This window comes from Eschscholzia californica, unplaced genomic scaffold, assembly GCF_041429995.1.
Source record: "Eschscholzia californica isolate CP2 unplaced genomic scaffold, dmEscCali1.0.p SCAF_5, whole genome shotgun sequence".
Taxonomy (NCBI): Eukaryota; Viridiplantae; Streptophyta; class Magnoliopsida; order Ranunculales; family Papaveraceae; genus Eschscholzia; species Eschscholzia californica.
In genome coordinates, this window is record NW_028238472.1 from 38,003,886 (window position 1) to 38,025,691 (window position 21,806).

The 21,806-nt window shown below is 37.6% G+C and overlaps 3 protein-coding genes across 4 annotated transcripts; 1 reads left to right on the forward strand and 2 right to left on the reverse strand.

The window, feature by feature from the left end:
- The first annotated feature begins 463 nt into the window (after window positions 1-463).
- Window positions 464-4,351, forward strand: LOC147539022 (deSI-like protein At4g17486). 2 transcript variants are annotated; one of them, XR_015224879.1, is made up of 5 exons: window positions 464-992; window positions 2,700-2,987; window positions 3,605-3,685; window positions 3,826-4,261; window positions 4,317-4,351. XR_015224879.1 is itself a non-coding variant. In XM_086638894.1 (4 exons), exons 1-4 carry the CDS (start codon window positions 854-856, stop codon window positions 3,975-3,977), a joined length of 660 nt encoding a protein of 219 aa, XP_086495020.1. In that variant the 5' UTR covers window positions 464-853; the 3' UTR covers window positions 3,978-4,351. The 2 variants fall into 2 exon arrangements, 1 of the variants encoding a protein (XP_086495020.1); XM_086638894.1 differs by having other exon boundaries at window positions 3,826-4,351.
- A 1,287-nt stretch (window positions 4,352-5,638) lies between these two features.
- LOC147539023 (two-component response regulator 24-like) lies at window positions 5,639-6,144 on the reverse strand. Its single transcript, XM_086643055.1, has 2 exons — window positions 5,926-6,144; window positions 5,639-5,836 (listed from the first exon to the last, which is right to left on the reverse strand). Exons 1-2 carry the CDS (start codon window positions 6,142-6,144, stop codon window positions 5,639-5,641), a joined length of 417 nt encoding a protein of 138 aa, XP_086499181.1.
- Window positions 6,145-16,973: 10,829 nt separating this feature from the next.
- On the reverse strand, window positions 16,974-19,589 carry LOC147539024 (pentatricopeptide repeat-containing protein At1g08070, chloroplastic-like). Its single transcript, XM_086638895.1, has 2 exons — window positions 19,487-19,589; window positions 16,974-19,447 (listed from the first exon to the last, which is right to left on the reverse strand). The coding sequence occupies exon 2, from the start codon at window positions 19,379-19,381 to the stop codon at window positions 17,171-17,173; it is 2,211 nt and encodes a 736-aa protein (XP_086495021.1). The 5' UTR covers window positions 19,382-19,447; window positions 19,487-19,589; the 3' UTR covers window positions 16,974-17,170.
- Window positions 19,590-21,806: the final 2,217 nt, after the last annotated feature.

Sequence of the window (21,806 nt, forward strand, 5' to 3'; positions counted from 1 at the left end):
AAGGAAGCGAAAGAAAGAGGAGAAGAGAGAGAAGGAGAGGAAAAAAAAAGAGAGATTCAAAATGGTTTCTCCCTAACTAAATTTTTAGAAAGTCTTTACACCCCGGATGCTTTTCTTATTTCTCCAAATCACCCACCTTTATTTATCATCTTTTATGTTTGTTCTGTACGTTTGGAGTTTAACTTCTTATCTTGGATTTAAAAATCTCATCGAAAAAAAAACTTGGATTTAAATTTTTTAATTTTTTTTTTTGTGATGGACTGACCTGGCTCAGCCAGACCCAAACCCAAGCCAGCCCGCAGACCAACCCGATCCAGGTTTAGCATGCGTAGGCCAGAGCGGGTTCACGCTAGTGCCGACGGGCGAGACTATTTCAGCCCTAGTCGACTGGACCCTGTTTGAAGTCCGGCACGATAAGTAACACTTTATTAACGGACGATAAAAGGCACAATCATTTGCACGTGGTGTGTCTAAATGAAGTTTGTCTTTAACGTTATGTGTTAATAACGGTGTCATAACGTGCCGTTTTAGTTTTAACCATTATTACTAAGTATTACGTTTTAAAACTGATTTTTAATTCCCCGTTTCTTTCTTCTCCATCTCTCAATCCAAAAAACCTGATAGAAAAAAAAAACACTTGAGAATTTGAAATCTGGAGATTAAAAATCGAATCATCTCCATATATTAATCACACGATTATAACACGGAATTTGCTTTTCTTTTTCCCCCAATTTTCTCTCTTAACTTTCTCTCTATTGTCTAATTTTTATTCTTTCTCTTTTCAAGATCAATTGGATTGAGATATTCATTAGTTAAAGGTTTTAGGGATTTGAAACAGAAAGAGATCTATCTAATGGGTAACGTGAATTCAGCTTCGGAAGATAGTGATGGTATTTATCAAGCACCAGTTTCGTTGAATATTTATGATCTTACTCCTATTAACAATTATACTCGTTGTTTTGGATTGGGAATATTTCATTCCGGAATTGAAGGTTTAATTTCTCTCTCTCTTCATATTTGGATTTTTTTGTTTAATTTTGTTATACAAGAATTGGGTTAGCATTTTTATTTTGATTTTGTTTGTGGTTTGATAAATTGGGGAAGATCCGTTCTTTTCAGTTGATTTGTTTTGTTGAATTATGTTAATTTAAGATGAAATGTTGTTTTTGTTGTTTATGATTAGAGTTTCAATTGTGTTTTGATTTTTCTCTTGTTTTAGGTTAGAATTGAGATTGACTTCTGATTGCGTGTATTTAGATCCTTCTTTGGAGAGATAAAAGGTGAAGAATTCATGATGTAGTTAATACCTTATCATTAGGGTTTGTGAGAAATAGTAATGATAAGAAAACCTTGTTGAATAGTTATATGATAGTCCCACATCACTCACGAGAGTGTCTGGAGCCTGGGCTATAGGTGTACGCTCAAGCTTGGTAAGTGTCGAGGCCTTTTGGGGGGCTCGTGGAGCCTTCGCCAAGAACAAAACCCCGTACTAGTGTGTGGTGTCTAAAGCGGAGACAATATCGATAACTGCTAGGGCTTGGGGCGTCACAAGTTAGGTTTCCATCTTGCATAAAGAATGAACGACCCAGGTTTGGTTTGTTCATATTACCCGAATCTGCCCTAATCTGGGAATCTGGTTTTCTTTTCGTTGCCTTGGGAATCTCTCTGCATTTCGTGACTGAAACATTCTAACGTCTCATTGAAATACACTGGCGGCGGAAACGGCTAAATACAACAAGTGATATTACTAATCCTTGTGAGATGTTGGAATTTCAACTGCAGAAAATCTATTTGTGTTTGCATGTATATCATTTAAGGCTTGAATCCAGTCTCATTGATTATCCCCGATCGGGTTTTCTCTGGCACCAAATTCATTGTGTAGTTTCCCTGTTTCTTTCTTTTGCTTACTTGGGTTGATGGAAAAAGCAATGGGGTATCTGAAGTTTATAATGAAACTTAGAGTTGATACCGCTGGGTGATTAAGTAGTTTTGCTCTAGAAGCTGACTTTACCGGGAAAAATGGTACACTTTAGCATTAGCAAAAACATGGCGTAGCATCTGGGTTTTGATCCTTGATTTACAGACTGACAAAAAAACTGATTAATCTTCAATTATGTTTTGAGGAATTTGAGTAATGGAATGTTGTTAAGCCTTTATTTTACCTCTACGTCGTTATATAATTACCTATCATGGACAATGGTTTGGATATTAGTATTAGACTCGGGTACAAAGTTTTAGAAACAAAAATGGTACTTCGCCCGGGTACTATCCCATCTGAATCCCATCTGGACAGAATTTAGAGAGAAAGAAAGTGAAACCAACTCTGTCACCAAATCCTGTCCGGACACATACCCAGGCCGGGATAGTGGCGGCCGAAGTATCGGGGCTGGTATCAGAAAAGGAAATTTTGGAAATCCCAAAACGTGCGCGGGTCGTACTTTTATGTACATTTTATATTTTACGTACTACACATTTATGTCTTTCTACTTCCAGTTTTGACTTTTGGATCAAGTGCAGTTTCTTTATAGAAAATACACATCAACCATGAATAGCATTTATTGTCCCATAATGATTTTGTATAAGTATACCTAGTATGTGTATACACAGTCTCACGTTGCAAGCATTTAATGTGAGAAGAGAATACTTACAAGTTTCCAGTTTTTCTAATTTTTGATTGCTTTGTTGTTTCATAATGATAGTACATGGTTTGGAGTATGGATTCGGAGCCCATGACTATTCTGCAAGTGGAGTTTTTGAGGTAGAACCAAAGAAATGCCCTGGTTTTATATACAGATGCTCTGTGCCGTTGGGCTCTACAACAATGCCTCCCACTGAGTTCCGGGCATTTATGGAGAATGTTGCTTCAGAATATCATGGCGATACCTATCATCTGATCACTAAGAACTGCAACCATTTTACTGAAGATATGGCTTTGAGATTAACTGGCAAAGAAATCCCTGGATGGGTTAACCGGCTTGCTCGAATAGGTATCAATTCATATATTTTGATGTTAATCCAGCTCTCTTCTTCTGTGTTATGGGTTACTTTTGGCTCTTTATGGTTTTAGTTCGATAAAATGACTTAACTAAAATAGAACCAGACTATACTCTAAGTTTCCAGAGTACTTTCCTACTTATTGAACTATTTTTCTTGAAACCTTGTGTTTACATTCGTCTACGTTCTAGAATTTTTCCTATTGGACGAGGACACAAGTACGGATATCGGTATGTTATATACATATGGGAAAATAATTGTTCTAATGCCATAGTTATTAAGCCATTTATTTTTTCTGACGGGGTTTATATTTTCTGATTATACGTAAAAGACATTAACCTAGAGAAGTATTTTATGATGTTAGAATGGTTGTATTTATTATACACAACCTTTTCAAACCTTACATTATTCTGACTGAAATTTCATTATCTGATACAGTTAAGGGTAACCCTTCTTACACATTATACAAATTCAATCATTTTAATATTAAGTGTACGATATTTCATCACTTATTCTGAAGAAACCGAACTACCTGTGTTTTACATTATCTTTAAAATCTAGTTAATGTCTTCAGATCAATATCGTGAAGAGTTCTCTTTCCTATTTTCAGGTGTTATGTGCAGTTGTTTACTTCCTGAAAGTCTCGAAGTAACCACAGTTAAACAATTACCCGAATATCATAGTTGCTCTGGTTTGTAATCTATACTCTTATTTAATCTTGTTTCTATTAGAGCATCAAATAGTTCTAACTTCTAAATCAAGTAATTCGTTAAATCTTAAGAATATGTTTAATGATTCTGAAATTGAGTATCGTTATTATCTGTTACTCAGAAGGGTCTGAAACTCCGTCTCACTCAACAACCACAACTCGGGAACCCACAGAAAGTGATGATGCAGATCAAGATAAACATCTTCTATCGCCAACTAGTGCCGGTGTTGAAGTTGCTTTCATCAGAGAGGCTCATAATCAAAATTTTAGGTGAAGTTTTCTCTCTCTTATAACACACCCCATTGTTTCTTTTAGTTCTTCCCATCTATGTTCAGAAAGAGTGGACATTGGATGGAAATATGTGAGTTTGTTTCTCTTTTCGTCAATTGGTTTCTTAATCCCTCATCGAGAATCACTTTCTAGTTTTTTGGGCTTATACTTTTGGTTTTTGATGATGAGAAAAGCTTAATTCTCATCTTCTTCTTTTTCTCTTCTCTTCTTGTTTCTGTTGATAAGCATTGTAAAATTGTTTCTCTTTGTTATTTGTTTAAGGATAATGTAAAGTTTAGCCAAATTTGGTTAATCCACAAAACATTTCAAATAATCTAACTAGTGCAAAATTCATGGGCAAAGTTTGATTTCTTCAGTTGATAGATGCGACTGAAATTTCCTCTTTTGATTTAGGAAACGGAGTTCAAAGTCTAGATGTTTTCTGAACTCTTAAGACTTCTGATGCAAGAGTTCAAATTCTTTGATGTTTTGCAAAATATAAGAGATCTTGACGCTCGAATTCGAAGTCTTTGACGTTTCTCAAACCCTAAGAGATCTGATGCCCGAATTATGAGCTTCTGTAGTTTTAGAAGTCTTAAGAGATCTAATGACCTAATACAAAGCTAGTGAAGCTGAACATAAAGAGTGGGGTTACGGTTTCTCTCTTTTGGATAAACAGTATCAAATGAAGCGGGAACCCTTCGTCTAAAGATGAGAACGGTTTCCCTTCTAAGATAAAGGGGTTCAGGCGAGGGAACCTTTCCAAAATGGGAAAGAAAAAAAAAATATTAGAACGAGAAAAAATAGTAGAGAGAACGAGAAAAAAATAGAGATGATGCTGGTATTGGGGAAGGAAGTGGCGGCGAACGTAGTGGAGAGAAAAAAGATTTTTTTTTTTTTTACTCATGAACGGGTCCAGATGGCCGACTGTCTGCAGATGATTGCTTCTCGTAATAAAAAAAAGATAAAGGGCAAGGAAGAAAAACAATTTTGAGATAATGACAAAATGGGAAAGGAAAAAAATATTTTGTCTAAATTGATTAATAGAAAAAATCAAAAGATGTCATTCTTGAGAGGGCAAAATGAAAAAGATTATTTATTATCACTTTTGTAATTTTAACACTAGTTGAAAACAGTGTGAACCATCAAATATGAATCTGTGGTATAATTGTTATACTACTATTGTATCAATAGAATCACTCAAGAAATATACAATAATTAATAATTCCAGCTTAGCAAATAAAATCTTTAGGCCGGAGTATATACAAAATAACATAGACTGCGGCTCGTGCTTCTTGTTTTCATGATTAGATCATAACGCGTAAGAAATGATTGTTTCTATCTCCTCATTAAAGAGATCTTTTATGTAAAGACTACGTTCTGAACGAAAAAAGTTCTTAATTTTATCGTTTCTGTACGTCATTACAAATAAGTACGAGTAGACACGAGTACATAAACTTCAAACTAAACCATAGTCATTAATTCTTATTTTATTTCATATACTAATTGTATCGAAAAGCAGTTGTCCATGACAAGCACAGAGCAAGGACCAACTACACGCTAATCATAAAAGATGACATTAATATTACTCTAAGGACTTTCTCTAATTCTCTTTACTCTGAAAGCTTACATATATGTAGCTTAGATATATTTTGACATACATAGTTAATTCATCCAGCGAGCCCGAGCAATTCGATCGTCCATTCGACGGAGAAGAGAGTGAACCTTCCCAATTGTTAATGGCTTCTCATAAATGAAGTCTAATCCCGCCTCCATGAATTCACTTATGTCATTTTCATCATATCGAGCAGTAACTCCCACTATCGTGCTCTTCACACCCATGGAACGCAAAGTCCTCGTCGCCTACATATATAACCGTGTGCAAATAGACATAACATACCGATGTAAAACTGTTGTAAATTTGTTATATCAATAGAATTGATTTTATTTACCTGAGGCCCGTTCATAACGGGCATGTCAAAGTCCATCAGTATGATGTCGAAAACCATTCCTTCTTCATGGAGCTCCAATGCTTGGTGTCCGTTTTCGACAACCCTGCTAGCAAGACCACATTTCTTAAGGCAAGCCCTATGAAGCAAACGGTTGATTGCTTCATCATCAACCACAAGGGTGGTAAGTTGTCTCCTCCTTAGAAGATTGGCTTGAGACATTGTCAACACTTGTTTACGACTAAATGAAATACCTGAAAATATGTACATATAGAAAGCCAGAGAGGTTTTAAGCTATATTATTCATGTGATGGAAGATAAATCAATAAATATCTAGTCGGTTAACAAGTTAAACCCATCGAACTTAAGGAAAACCCTAAGGTGTGTACTCGTCTAAAAGGCTAAAAGCGCGCAAAAGAGATGCCTAAGCTCTCAACCATATCTATGTTCTTTCTAGAGCTAGGTTAAAAATAAATAAAAAGAAGATCTAAGACTTACAAGTAGTGAAGATAATGGTTCTCTTGAAGTTTGTGTGATTCCTAAGTCCTCACACCTCAATGGGCTTAAATAAGCACCCAGAGAGATTCATCTAAGATCCTTTTCTCTTATCCATTAACTCTTAAGGATCAGAAATCCTAGTGAAGGATTGGAAATCAAAATCTTTAAGATCTTGTATGTGTTTGTTCCCCACGTATTTATGCAATTATTCTTAGAAATTCAAAAAATAAGTTGAAATTTTGTAATAAATTTATGACCATTTTTAACATGATATTAGCAGTCTTCTATTTTTAACGCAATTAGATTCCGTCCTACGTAAGAATGGGTTTGCACTTGTGTTTATAGTAGATAATTTTGTCATGTCCAAATATCAATTGTACGTGGAAAATTGATATCTTTCTAGTGATTATTTAAATTCAATGTAACCGATGTAATGCTAAAAGCACGTATTACGTACCATCAGCATGAATATTACTACAACATGAATATTAAGTACAATCAGAATGAACTTGGGATTTATTCTAAGATTTGACATGGACACGAAAAGAAATTGTAAAACATGCATCGAGTAAAAAATGACTAAGATTTTGGTCCAATCAGTAGAACGAGACAAATGACCTGTAGACATAATTCAAAGTGACATATGTGACTTAAACTTGGTTCAAACAAGAGGTGAAAATAAATACTTCATCACTTTATCAATGGTTCTACTTGGTTATGTTGTGCATACTGGCTAAGAAGTAAGGGTGAAGTGATTGAAAAATTCGAGCTTAATAAAATCGAAGTAGAAAACTCAATTAATAAAAAGGCTAAAGCATTGATAAGAGGCCGAGGAAGGGAGTATGAATACCTCTTTGTTGAAATATATATGTGCCAAAATAGCATAGTTCATCAAACTACGACTCTATATCCAACTCAACAAAATGGTGTAGCAGAGCTTAAAATTTTTTTTAAAGAAATGATGAACGCCATCCTTTTACCTTACAAAATTTTGGGAGAGGGTATACTTTTAGTTAATCTCTTTTTAACAAGTTACCGCATCGAAAAATAGGCAAACTTTAAGTAAACGGAAGAAAGAAATCCTTTAAGTACACGAAAGTGCGAGGTTTGTCTATCTAAGATTATCGTTCTTCTTCCTAAAAGGGTCATAATAGCACCCAAAATCATGGATTGTGTCTACATGGGGTCTGCAGTAAATAATGGCTTTGAGAGATTCCTAGTATACAAGTTTGCAATTGATGATATTCACATCAATGCCGCCTAAGAATCTAGAGATGCTGAGCTCTTTCGAGCACATTTTTCCGTATACACAGAATTCCGATATATAATTTGAAAATAGAAAACAATAAGAACGCAATTCTAGAAACACGTAAAGCAGATGAAATGGTAACTACGGATATATAAATTGAACCTGAAAGGGCCAAAAGGACAAGGGCAGCTTAGACCTATGGTTCCGACTTGTAAACCTATACGGAAGAAAATGAGTTGCAAATATCCCTAGTATTAGAGTAAATACACCTCCCACCAGGGTACAAGCCTCTAGGTTGTGAGTGGATTTTCGAAAGAAATGTGAAAATTGATTGATCTGTAGACATTTATAAGGCAAGACTGATCGCGAAGGGATTTCTACAAAGAGGAGAGTTGGACTACTTTGACACTTATTTCCTTATTAGTCGAATCACCTCAATAAGAGTTTTTGTAGCTATAACATCCGTGGTCAATGTGCTTCCTAACTATGCTTACGTTATACGAACACTTCTAGGGGGACATTGAATTCATGACCAAATATTCTTAAAATAATCTACTTTGCAACTCGAACGATCTTTTGATATTACCGTTGCAAGTTGGATTCTTGCCATGTACAATAACTCAGACATTTGGCCCCATAGAGGCGAACGACCATCACTTTTCCAACGAATCTTTGATTGCCTACATGATATCCGTTCTCGATCTTCAGATCTTTACGAATCATAAATATAGGCATAAAAAATAGATCTGCCACGCTTCCAGATCAAATATCCGAATTCCTATCCTCTCTTCTTTGAATACTTGAACTCTTGAATTTCTATCTTGGCTAGGATTAATAGGATACGTTACATAAGACGGATCGGAAATAGGAGTTCCGGCGGTCAAGATAAGTTGCAGAAATAATATACGTGTGTAACACGTGTATGTACGTGACAGATCGAGAAGACGAGATCCGACGATTAAGAAAAATTCAGAATATTGAAGATATGTGAAGATTTAGTTTCTTATATTCAGAATATCTCTTGTAACTATCTAATGGTAATATTAGATAGATTTTGTATTATTTCCTAGTTTAGTAATCAGAAACTAAGAAACCCTAAATCCTAAATCATCTATAAGTAAGAGAGGATTCTAGGATTCAAAATCATCGAGTTATATCTGACCAATGTAACCGATCACCCCACATTTGTATGTGGTGATTATAATAAAGAAGTTATTTCTCCGTGGATGTAGGTCTTGATTATTCGACCGAACCACGTTAAATTATCGTGTCTTTACTTTATGTCTCCGATTATTATATAATCGTGAATTTAACATGGTATCAGAGTAGGTTATTTGTTCGTGTTTTATGCTTCCGCAAAATTCCAACTATTCTTTTAGTTGTGATTATATTATTTTTCAATCGTGTATACGATTTGTTTTCCAAGATTAGTCTTGTGATTATGACGAGAAAATCAAGTAAAAGTAGAAGAATTTTTTTTCAACCAAGAATAGGAGATCCGAAATTTTTATGGGATTATTAAAGTTTATCGAAGACGTACTTCCTCTCCAACAAAGGTATGATTCTACATTTATTTTCAATTTTTTCAGATATTTTTGTTTTTTTTTTTTTTTTTTTCAGTTTTTTCGATTTTTTTTAGACCTAAAATAGGTCTGAAATTAAAAATATAAATTTCCGGAACCAAAATCACGCATCTGGTGCACTTTCAACTAACTAGATTTCCCGTTCCGGTATAAAGAAAACCCGGTTTTCACAAACCCGCAACCAAACAGACCCCTATAGCCATGCTTGACTTTGCTGACTTAGTTAACGGACTTCGACCCGTGTTTTATCACGCACGATGACGTCATGCTGAGTTCATGATTACGTCACTCGCGAATTCCTTTTACCCGAACGTCTTCTTCCTCTTTCCCGCGACGGACGTACTAGGGTTCGATTTCCGACGACATTTTTTTGGCCTTTTTTCGTCACCAATCGACTTCTTCCATTGATTTGGACCTCACACTACTAACAAACGCTGATTTTCTTTGTTATTTGGCGAAGAAACGTTCGAATTTTTCTCGCGGTTTTTGACTACCGACGAACTCTCTCTAGAAATACCACCATTGATGAACCTTAACATTGGCTCCAATCGGTTGGATTTTAATCCATTATAGTGACCCACTATCAATTAGGTATGGGTTTTTCAATTCCCTTGTGATTTGGGAAACCAAATTTTGAGAAATTTCTCAATTTGGGTAAACCCTAATTTAAATGTTCCTAAATTTTCCCAAATTAAGTATTTGCGACAGTTTCATCCCCCACATTATTTTGTGACGGCGACATTATCAGACCAGTTTGCATGAAGTCACTGTTTTCCATCCAAAGGAAAGTGACACTATTCATGATGTCACTAATATTACAGTCTTTTTGCGACGCCTTTGTTCTTTCCACAAACTCGCAACTATACATTGTACTTCTGCCACAGTTTGTTGCTGTTGGAAAATTTTATTTTGTAACAGAATTCTAATGTCACCTAAAAAAGGGTTATTTCCCAAATGGCCCCCAACTTTGTGACCAGTTTCCTGCCTGACCCCCTACTTTAACAAATATTTTCGTATGGCTCCCTTTTTCCGTTATCTTTAACTGTCCGATACTCTCTCTCCTCCATCTCATTTTCTCTCTCTGCCAAGTCACCTATCACGACCATATCATCATCTTCTCCGGCAGTGGTCGCCGGTCGGCCAAATTTCTGGCCGGCGATTTTTTTTTATTTTCTCTCTCCTCTGTATTTCTCTAAATTTTTTTTTCTAGAGAGAGAGAGAGGAGAGAGATAATAAATAAATTTGTTTTTAATATTTGAAGGTCGCCGGCCGGAAATTTGCCGGCCGGCGACCCTTGTCGAGAAGATGATGATGTGGCGTGATAGGTGACTTGGCACAGAGAGAAAATGAGATGGAGGAGAGAGAGTAACGAACAGTTAAAGATAACGGAAAAGGGGGCTATACGGGAATATTTGCTAAAGTAGGGGGCCAGGCAGGAAACTGATCACAAAGTTGGGGGTCATTTGGGAAATAACCCAAAAAAAACCAACTTTTTCTAGTTGTGACACAATTTTTCTATCACTTTCTCTTCTATTTGTGACACTAAAAATAGATTAATTTCATCTAATTTTTTTTCCGGATATACCCGTGATATTTTCAAAGTCATACTTTGTTTATGAAGATTTTATTTCTCTACCAAAATTGTGGACTTTCCCTTCAACGGAGAAAGAATTCCTATTTTAGATTTTAATTCCGCAATTCACTCGCGAACTTTTCATAATCATATATTTCTTATGATTATTTTCTTTCTTTCAAATTCTATTTTGGACTTTTCCTACCAAATTATATTTTGGAATACTTTTTCACCTAATAGAATATCTCTTCAACGAATAGATTATCTCTTCCCCGATAGAATATCTCTATTTTTAGTTCCGGAATTATATCCGTGATCTTGCCTTTTTTGGCAATGAATTTCATGACGATCATCTTTTTGGTTGTTACTTATCCAATATTTTTTTGGTATTCCGACAATGATTTCTTGTCGATTTTAAACAAAACAACATTACTTTGTTGTCACTCCTTAAGTTCATACTTGACTTTTTTTTATACGGCAAGATATTGATCATCACAACTTTATAGTTTTTGACATTTTCTTCCTACAATGACCAACTTTACATACACGAGAAAAATACATGTAATTTCGTTGTCATTGAATTTCGCTCAATTTTTTGACCGCATCTACCAACCTTTTGGTTGTGACTTAATCATCGTTCAATCATCTTCCAACGCATCCCCAATCTAAGAGTTGCAAGCAGACGAATACGACGAATCAAGAAGTATTTCATTTTTTCCCTCTCCAAGTGAGACACTTCAAAATTTACGTGCTCCAACTTGCGGTGGGGGGTAATAGGATACGTTACATAAGACGGATCAAAAATAGGACATCCGGCGGTCAAGATAAGTTGCAGAGATAATATACGTGTGTAACACGTGTATGTACGTGACGGATCGAGAAGACGAGATCTGACGATCAAGAAACATTCAGAATATTGAAGATATTTGAAGATATATTGAAGATATGTGAAGATTTAGTTTCTTATATTCAGAATATCTCTTGTAACTATCTATTGGTAATATTAGATAGATTTTGTATTATATCCTAGTTTAATAATCAGAAACTAGGAAACCCTAAACCCTAAGTCATCTATAAATAGGAGAGCGTTCTAGGATTCAAAATCATCGAGTTATGTCTGACCAATGTAACCGATCAACCCACATTTGTATGTGGTGATTATAATAAAGAAGTTATTTCTCCGTGGATGTAGGTCTTGATTATACGACCGAACCACATTAAATTATCGTGTCTTTACTTTATGTCTATATCTCCAATTATTATATAATCATGAATTTAACAAAGATACTCATCATTTGCCCCATGTCATCAACCTCCATGAAAATATTCTAGGTCATTAGGATTGAAGAAGATTTTGATCAAAAACAAAAAAACAAAGAAAGAGAAGCAAAAAGAGTTTGAAGAACATATTCAAGATCAAAGAACAAATTCGAAGCTGAAGTATAAAGTGTGATTCAAACCAATGAGAACAATTAAAGGATCACAGAAGAACATAAACTATATTCTAAAGTAAGAAGTAGATATAGAAAGCCAAAGAACATGAAGATCTAACTGAATTCATAGAAGAACAAAAATTTGTTGTTTCCATGTTTCTATTTGAGTTTTCACTCTCTCCGGTTTCCTCATTAAAATCTGAGTTTTCGTTTTAAGTCGAAACAAAATAGTCTAGTTATTTTTTTGAGTTGTCACTTGACATGTCTCATCAAACAGAATTTCTGGTTGTACTCAGACTAGAATAATCCTTTCTCGAATTATTACAGAGTTTGGCAATGTTGCTGACTATCAGTAAACAGTCATTCAGACATGTTAGTACTAAAAGTTTGCGAAAGCTATCGAACCTATCCTTGAAATTGATCCAATTATGAAAATTAACCGAAAAGCTAAGCTAAAGACTAAATATGCAAACAGAATAAACGAGGTTCGGGTTTAAAGCCTACGTCCTCGGGTGAACAAGAAAACTTTATTGAAGGATAGATGAAGACGACTCACACAACCCGCAACTTCGTCCCAAGACGGTACCGTATTGAAATTTAACCTTCTATACTAGATCTTCGACGACCGAGAAATTAAACACCGCTCAGAAACAACGAAAAAGATTTCTCTCACAATTGCTTTCTCTCTCTCTAGCTCCCTATTGAATAGTTGCTCTTGAGTTGTTGTGTTTGTTGTTGATGTGTTTTACCAGTACACAAAACCCGCTATATATAGCTTTTATCCACCGACTACTATGTCCAAACAACCTCTAGGCGGTTTAGAAACCAATTCACAATTAGAAATCACCTCTTCCAATTAGAGACCGCCTCTTCCAATTAGAAACCGCCTTTTCCAATTAGAAAACCGCCTCACAATTCTCCACCTCGTACACAATTTGATACACTTCCAATTTTGGACGAAACACCAGGATACTCCTTGTAAGATATATTTGCTTCTTGTAACTTCATCCGATTGCGCCATATGACCATGGCTGCCTACGTACCCTTTTATAGGATCAAGCCTACCGTAGTTCTACCAACCCTTCACATAAAATTTACCTTGTCGCCATTACGCCCTTTCGGGCAACTTAACACGAGCCGATTTATAGCAATTCCAAGCAATGCTGAAACTTGCTACATGTCACCACTTTAGTTAACATGTCCATGGGATTCTCATCTATGTGAACCTTCATGAGAGAAACATCACCTTCCTCTATGACATCTCGTACAAAGTGATACCTGACATCGATATGCTTAGTACGAGCATGATGAACCTGATTCTTCGCCAAGTGGACCGCACTTTGACTATCACACCATACATCTACGCACTCCTGCTTAATCCCTAGATCATCCAGAAGACCCCACAACTACAATGCTTCCTTCACACCCTCGACCATAGCCATATACTCGGCCTCTGTGGTAGATTACGCAACTGTAGACTGTAACATCGATCGCCAACTAACTGGAGCACCATATACCCTAAATACATAATCAGTAGTAGATCGTCTTCTATCTAGATCGCCAACATAATCTGAGTCAAGATAACCGCTTACCTGACATGTGTATCCACCAAAGCACAAACCCGTATCAACAGTACCCTTCAAGTACCTCAAGACCCACTTCACAGTTTCCCAATGTGTCTTCCTCGGGTTTGCCATAAACCTACTAACCACACTGACCGCCTGTGAAATATCCGACGAGTACACACCATAGCGTACATCAAACTGACAACTGCACTAGCATACGGTAGACGATCCATATGATCCTTCGCCACCGTAGTAGCGGGAGATTGTCTTCCCGAGAGCCTGAAGTGTGGTGCTAGAGGTGTTGACACCGCCTTCGCATTCTGGATCCCAAACCGAGAAACTACTCGTTCGATGTAACCTTTCTGACTCAAGTACAGTTTCTTACTTGACCGCTCTCTCTTAATCTCCATTCCCAGTATCTTCTTTGCAGCGCCCATGTCTTTCATCTCAAACTCTTGACTGAGTTGAGATTTCAACTTATCTATCTCCACCATGCTTCTAGAAGCAATAAGCATGTCATCCACATACAAAAGGAGATAAATAAAGTCACCTTCACGAAGCTTCTTGAAGTATACACAACAATCATAGTCACTTCTGCGAAAACCATGCTTTAGCATGAAAAAATCAAATTGTTTGTACCATTGGCGAGGGGATTGTTTCAATCCGTAAAGAGACTTCCTCAAACGACATACTTGATTTTCTTTGCCTTCAACCTTGTATCCCTCAGGTTGAGCCATATAAATTTCTTCTTCCAAATCTCCGTGCAAGAAGGCGGTTTTAACATCGAGTTGTTCCAGCTCAAGATCACTGTGAGCAACAATACTCAATAGCACCCGAATAGAAGTATGTTTCACGACCGGGGAGAAAATCTCATTGTAGTCGACCCCTTCTTTTTGTGCATAACCCTTGGCCACTAGTCTTGCCTTATACCTTGTACCCTTGATCTCGAAAGAATCCTCTTTCTTCTTGTGCACCCATTCACAACCAATATCAGACTTACCTTCGCGCAATGGGACAACCTCCCATGTCTTGTTCTTGTGAAGAGACTCCATCTCTTCTTGCATAGCAACCAACCAACTCTCTCTTTCCTCCGCGGTAATAGCTTGTTTGAAGGTGACCGGCTCGTCGTCTTCCACCGAGAGTGCATATTCAACCACATTTGCTTGCTCGTCATGCCTAAGAGGTTTATCTGTGACTCTAACCTCTGTACCGGCTTATATAACCGTTTCGGCTTAGTGTGTACCGAAACATCCTGCTGCTGTTATTGTAAAACTTGTGTACCTTCCCTTGAACCTCCTCATGATCGGGTTCATCAATTTTCTCATCCTGAGTATTATCTTGATGCTCCACCTGATCGTGATTCCTAGAAACCCGTTGGTCTTCAGCTTTTACTTCCACTACTTGAGCTTAGTAGACCCAACATCACCACAACTAGGCACCGTAGCTTTCGCCATAGCTACAATAGATGACTCATCAAACACCACATCTCTGCTGATTACAAACTTCTTGTCTTCCGTACACCATAGCCGATAACCTTTTACTCCAGTAGCATATCCTAAGAAAATTGCCTTCTTTGCTCTATTATCAAGTTTGTTACCTTTAACATGGTAATAGGCCGTACAACCGAAAACCTTAAGTCTCCCGTAATTTGCATGTTCACCTGATCCACCGACTACTATGTCCAAACAGCCTCTAGGCGGTTTAGAAACCAATTCACAATTAGAAACCACCTCTTCCAATTAGAAACCGCAAACCGCCTCTTCCAATTAGAAACATTAGAAACCGCCTTTTCCAATTAGAAAACCGCCTTTTCCAATTAGAAAACAGCCTCTCACAGGACATAACTGAGATAGACGTAAGGTGAATTAAGTCGAGACGATAATAAATTATCTTTCCTTAAGACATTTTACACCCTTGTAACATTACCAACATTTGGGCGTATCTTTCACAGGATGTCAGGATTCTACAACTTCCTTTCAGGGTTGTGATGCTACTTTACAGTTCTGAAAGCGGGCGAACCTTTGTAAGGACTTGACTTGATTTCTTGATAACTCTCGACTCTTGATTTGGTTATGACTTCTGACTAGATTTTTGATATAACTTCTGACTTCGGGTTTTTCTTCTAGGAACAACCGGATGCTCCAAACTCCAACATCTAGATTCAATCAAATGTTGTTGATTCTATGTACACTAGAAAGTTTTTTTTTTATTCCAGATTCTAGATAAACTGGAATACTCCCGATTACGTATTCTAGACATATTAGAATGCTTTCGATTCCCATGCTCTTCATTCCATCTTTTGATTTTATAGAAAAAGAGATTGAATGTAATGATTTTGGAGTGAAGTTGGGTTCTTTTTAGAGGAATCAAAGAGGCACATGCACCTTTTGGGTTCTAGTCATCTAGTGATACATCTCTTCAAAAGGGAGGACTAATCTTGAAGTTTTTGTCCAAAATAGGGTCGACTGCTGGCTGGGCTGTTAGGTTTCTCTCCAAAAACTGGGAGAGTATGCACCTTTAGATCCATACCGAATTGCGCCCAACAGCAAGGCTAGGTAGCCGTTGGATGAAGATTATGGCGTCCCACCTGCTGCTCCACTTGGGTGGGACGTGAGTCGTTGGATCGTCGTGGATACAACGTTCCTTGGAGTTTCCCACCAAAATCCCAAAGAGGTAGGCGCGCGACTCTTTCGCGCGGTTTGAATGCGAGTCGCTGGATCCTCTCTATCTCTATTGTGTTTGATATATAGTTGGCAAATGAGAAACTGATTTGATTCAGTTTGGTGCAGTGGGATTGGACCCTAAACTTTCTAACTTTTATATAGGCATCCCATCGCTTTCTAATTGCCTTGGACTTCCCTTGGCCGAGGGAAGGCGCTCGCCTAGGCGTCAAAAGTTGACAACAGTAGAAACAAGGGAATTCGCCTCCAATGAAGCGAGTCCTTTAATAACTTGTTGCTTTGAGCGCCTCGGCGTCATGCCTTTGACAACATAGGTTAGGCCTTAGGGTTATCTCGCTTTAAGGGTTCTTTTTTCTTTACAATTTTTAGACAGTAACAAATATTCAAGTTGTGATATCTTTGACAAAAAAGACATTTTTTTTTCCTCTAGATGGACAATAATGAATTGATATTAGTAATAAGATAAGGATTACTCAGAGATTGAACTATCTTCATCTTGGCCAACTACGCAAGTAGCTAAATATCTGTACAATACAAAAAAAAATTTGGGAAGTTCACTCGTTGCGAGAAAAGTTAGGAAAAATGTACGGTAGAGAATGTGACTATAGAATATTTGGCTCTTCGTATATATAGGCATTTCTATTTACACGTCCGAAATACAACATCTCACCAATAATCCATACACGAGCAAGATCCATCTCTAAAATGATGGAAACGATTGCGATCTCTCGCAATAATCTCCCTATTGAAGATCTTGGATATGAGCTTTGTTGCAGAATGACAATTCCCACATACTCGAAGGTTCTTCACTATTCGAATAGTTGTTCCAGGACTCGTACTTATTAACCCAAAAGCTATTGCCAGTCTCTCACTATGATAACATAATGCACCTTCCTTCTTTTCCTCATCAATATCGTAAAGTACCTCTGATGTATCAGGAACATGTCCTGCCAATTCTAACCGTTTATCAATTTCACCCAACATCTTATATATATCTTCAGTCCTTGGATGTGTTTTATCGTCGACAAGAAACTCATGAACGACACTATTGACCTCAATAGAGCTGCATCCAGGAAGTTTCTTCATACCTCTATCATTTATTTTTGTCCTAATCCTTGCTACATCCTCCCATTTACCAGCTGCGGCATAAATATTTGAGAGAAGCACATAACCTCCTGGATTGTTAGGCTCTAATTCAAAAAGATGGTTAGAGACAGTCTCAGCTAGCTCAACTTTACCATGAACTTTACAAGCACAAAGTAAAGAACTCCAAATTGCAGCATCAGGCTTCATCTCCATATTACTTATCAGACTCTCTGCTTCATCAAACAAACTAGCCCGACCAAGAAGATCGACCATACATCCGTAGTGCTGCAACTCTGGAGAAATCTTATAATCCTCAACCATAGAAGTGAAATATTTGCGCCCTAGTTCTACTAAACCAGCATGACTACAAGCTGAAAGCACAGCGATGAATGTAATCTCATTGGGTTGTAGTCCTTCGCCACACATTTTTGAGAAGAAGTCAAGGGACATATCGACATGCCCATGAGTGGCTAACCCAGAGATTATTGCATTCCAGCAAGCCAAGCTTTTCGTGTTTATACTGTCAAAGACTTGTTTTGCTATCTCAATACGTCCACATTTAGAGTACATATCTATAAGACTTGTATAAAGAGATGAGTTGGTAGAATTACTTAAGTTTCTGTCTATATACGAATGAATCCATATGCCGATATCAAGGGCACCTAAGTAAGTACAAGCTGGAAGAATGCTTAGAAAAGTAACCTCATTTGGCTCTACGTTCGATCTTTGCATTTCTTGAAAGAGTCCCAAGGCTTCTCTATACCGACTCGTATGAGTGTAACCACCTAACATTATGTTCCATGAGATAACATCTTTTTCACATATTCCATCAAATAAATTGCGAGCTTTTTCCATGTCCCCACATTTTGAAAACATATTAATGAGAGCATTAACAAGACGAAGATTCGATTTGAGGCCGTGATCTTCAATCCAAGACATAACCCAGTTTCCCAAATCAATGGAATTTGTATGAGCACAAGCAGAGAGAACACTAATCATTGTACTCTCATTAGGTTCCTCATTAGAATTCCGCATTTCTTGGAAGAAATTTAAAGCCTCTTCAAACTTACCACATTGAACATAACCTGCAATTATAGCATTCCATGATACAATATCTCTGATGGGAATTTCATCAAACAAAGTCCGTGCTTCATCCAAGTAACCAGCTGATGCATACCCAGTAATCAAAGCTGTAAAAGAAACAGCATCTCTAAGAGAACTTTTATCAAACACCAATCGAGCATCAGTTAATTCACCATTTCTAGCATACATATTGATAAGTGAAGTATGTATAAATGGATCAGATTGAAGACCCACCTTCAAAACATGATTATGAATCTGTTTCCCTTCTTGGGTAGCTGGAATTTGAGCACAAGATTTCAAAAGGAAAGGGAAAGTGTAAGAATTAGGCTGAATACCAGCAAGAAGCATACGAATATAGAACAAAACAGCTTGAACTGGAGAAGAACTCAAAGAATATCCTCTAATTATGGTATTCCAAATGAAAAGATTTGGTTCTTCAATGGATTCAAATAGTAAGAGAGCGTAGCTGAGATCACCAGAAGGTGAAAGTGCAGAAAATTCGATGAGTCTGCTTAATGCAAATTGGGTATTATGGAGACCAGTTGTGATGATTTGAGAATGGATTTGTTTGAGAGTTTGAATGTTTTTGCATTTGGAGAGAAGAGAGAGAGATGGATGGGTTTTAAGTAGTTCATATGGAGGGTCTGATTTAGGATTGAGAGGGAAAGTGGAAGGAGAGAATACAAGAGGTGGTGAAGCTAACAACATTTTTCAGTGTCGATGTTAGAAAACTGTGGATAACCTGTTGTCAATACCTCATACAGTCATACACTACTACATGAGTATATATATTGTTTCAACAAAAAAAAATACTACATGAGTATATTTTTTATGTTATCTTATCATAGCAACTATAATGGAAAACTTAGACCATCTCGTAGGGGAGACTCAAAGCACTTCCAATTGAGAATCTAGTAATCGAAAATGTTGCTATGCCGCCCACTCTCCGTCTCTCCCGGGTGAATCCCCGTCGAGTGAATCACGGTCAGGAGATGTGGCAAGACGAGCTTTAGAGAGCGAAAGTGAAAAGCTCTCTCTCTCTAGATTTTGTCTGGCCACGTGGTTGAGATTCACCCGAGAGAGTGGTCGGACATAGTATCATGATCAACTTTAAAAGTCTAACAACCAATTGCATATTTACTACAAACGCAAAAAATATTGGGTGTTAAGTGTTAAATACGTTTTCGTAAGTGCGAAAGTAGAAAACTTCTAAATCTTTTGAGTCTCCAATGGGATCTCTAAAATACTCTATTTTTCTTTTTTTTTGGAAATCAAACTTCATATAACGGCCAATAGGCTAATGAGAATTACATCATGAAGTTGGAAAACAAAGACACAACCAAACCGGACAACAAACAAGACAAGTAATGCCCACTTGGGGTGCCTCTAAAGCTGTCTGATCTAACTGGTGGGCTACTTCTGGTACAGGCGCCACTAACCATCTGAGGGTAGTTTAATAACCGATACTTCTTTCACCTTCTTCTCTTCTCGCTGTCAGCCGTCGGCGTGCAGATCTCTGGTTTGCGCCTCTGATTCCAATACATCGGTAGAGAGAGTTGTAAGTTGATAAGGAAATTCCCAATACTGGTTCAAGATCAAAACACTCGAATAAAACGAAAAACCATAAGGGTCCTAAAGACCAACAAAACAAGCCCTCAAGACCAACAAAGAAACATAACCTACTAAAATACTCTATTTGACAAGCCAGTCTTAAATTTAATAGGAAAACATAGTAATAATAAGCCGCAGCTTTGGGGCACAAAGAAAAGCCTTTGGGGTATAAAGACTTTAGTCACCAAGATTTGAACTAGACCATCTTCATTTTGGATCCAAAAATTGACCTTGTTTTCTTTTGCCCCTAATCTTCGTTTCCTCATTTCTTGTCTTTCTCTCCTATCTTCTTTTCTTTGTTGCTGCTTACTCTCTTTCTCTATCTCATTGTCTCTCTCGTTCGCTATCTCACTCGTACGAATCAGAAAGAGGTCTGCCACTTTAAGCCCTTCTCTGACTTATATACAATCATGTCTGCCTTGGGATTCAAGAAAAGACTAGGGGTATGGCTGGGAAATAAGCCTGCGAGCTCGAAACCCTAAGCGGTACCCACGTCCCGAAGGGCTAACCAGCGCCCGTTACGGGCATATATAACTGCTCGTACCGAATGGAGAAAACAAACGCGTTCGGGTTGCATCCCAAGTCCGTGTGGCTGCTCGAGCCGAGGTCCTTCTCTTTTCTTTGAACTTCCCATGTGGGCAAAGTTAAAAGTAACAAGTTCATGTGATGAAGATTAATATAGCCCCACACTGGAATTTGTTGGAATAAAAAGAAGCGTAAGCTTCTATAAGTTTTCTCAAACACTCAGAACATGCATAAAAGTTGGTTGGGGTCATATGCTTGACAAATGGACAGTTGGTTGGGGTCATATGCTTGACAAATGGACTTCTTCTTTGAAGCATGAATTAAATAACATATTAGGCCCTCGACAATGCCTTTAGGGGCACCACCGGGCTGCCCGAGGTGTACCCTCCCGATTTAAGTTGTGCCCGCTATATTAAGAGGTCTCGGGCAGGCAATGGCGAACCAAAACGGTTATTTGCCTGCCCGACCTGTCCGAATATTTATATGGTCATCACATGGAATTGCCTATACCCATCCGGTCTGATTTTTACCCGTGGTCCCATGGACGACCCACCTGTCCTGATTCCCAGCTCTACTAGGTGGCTTCATGTAAGTGGGGTCGATATCTCAATCCTGAAACATGGGAGCCTAATTCTTACCGACTTAATCTTGAATCCTATCATAGATCCTAGTGGGTGAGGATCTGAAGCATTTAATAAACTTGGGCTTTCAAGGAGGAAACTTTTTCTAAAGAATCTACAAACTCGAAAATGTAATCTATCAAGTATCCTTCGACAAGGTAAATTCTAAATATCCGAGATATGGGATATTCTAAAAGAGGATCCTTGAAGGTAGGAGTTTCAATGCAACATGGTGGACCTACACCGCCTCATCATCGCCAACTCCTTACAGTTGGTCAAAACAGCCTATAAAAGGTGATCAACTTGCCTCGAAGAAGGCATGAGCAAAACATTGACTGAGTCACAAATCCATAAACCGGGTCACTCAATACTCAATC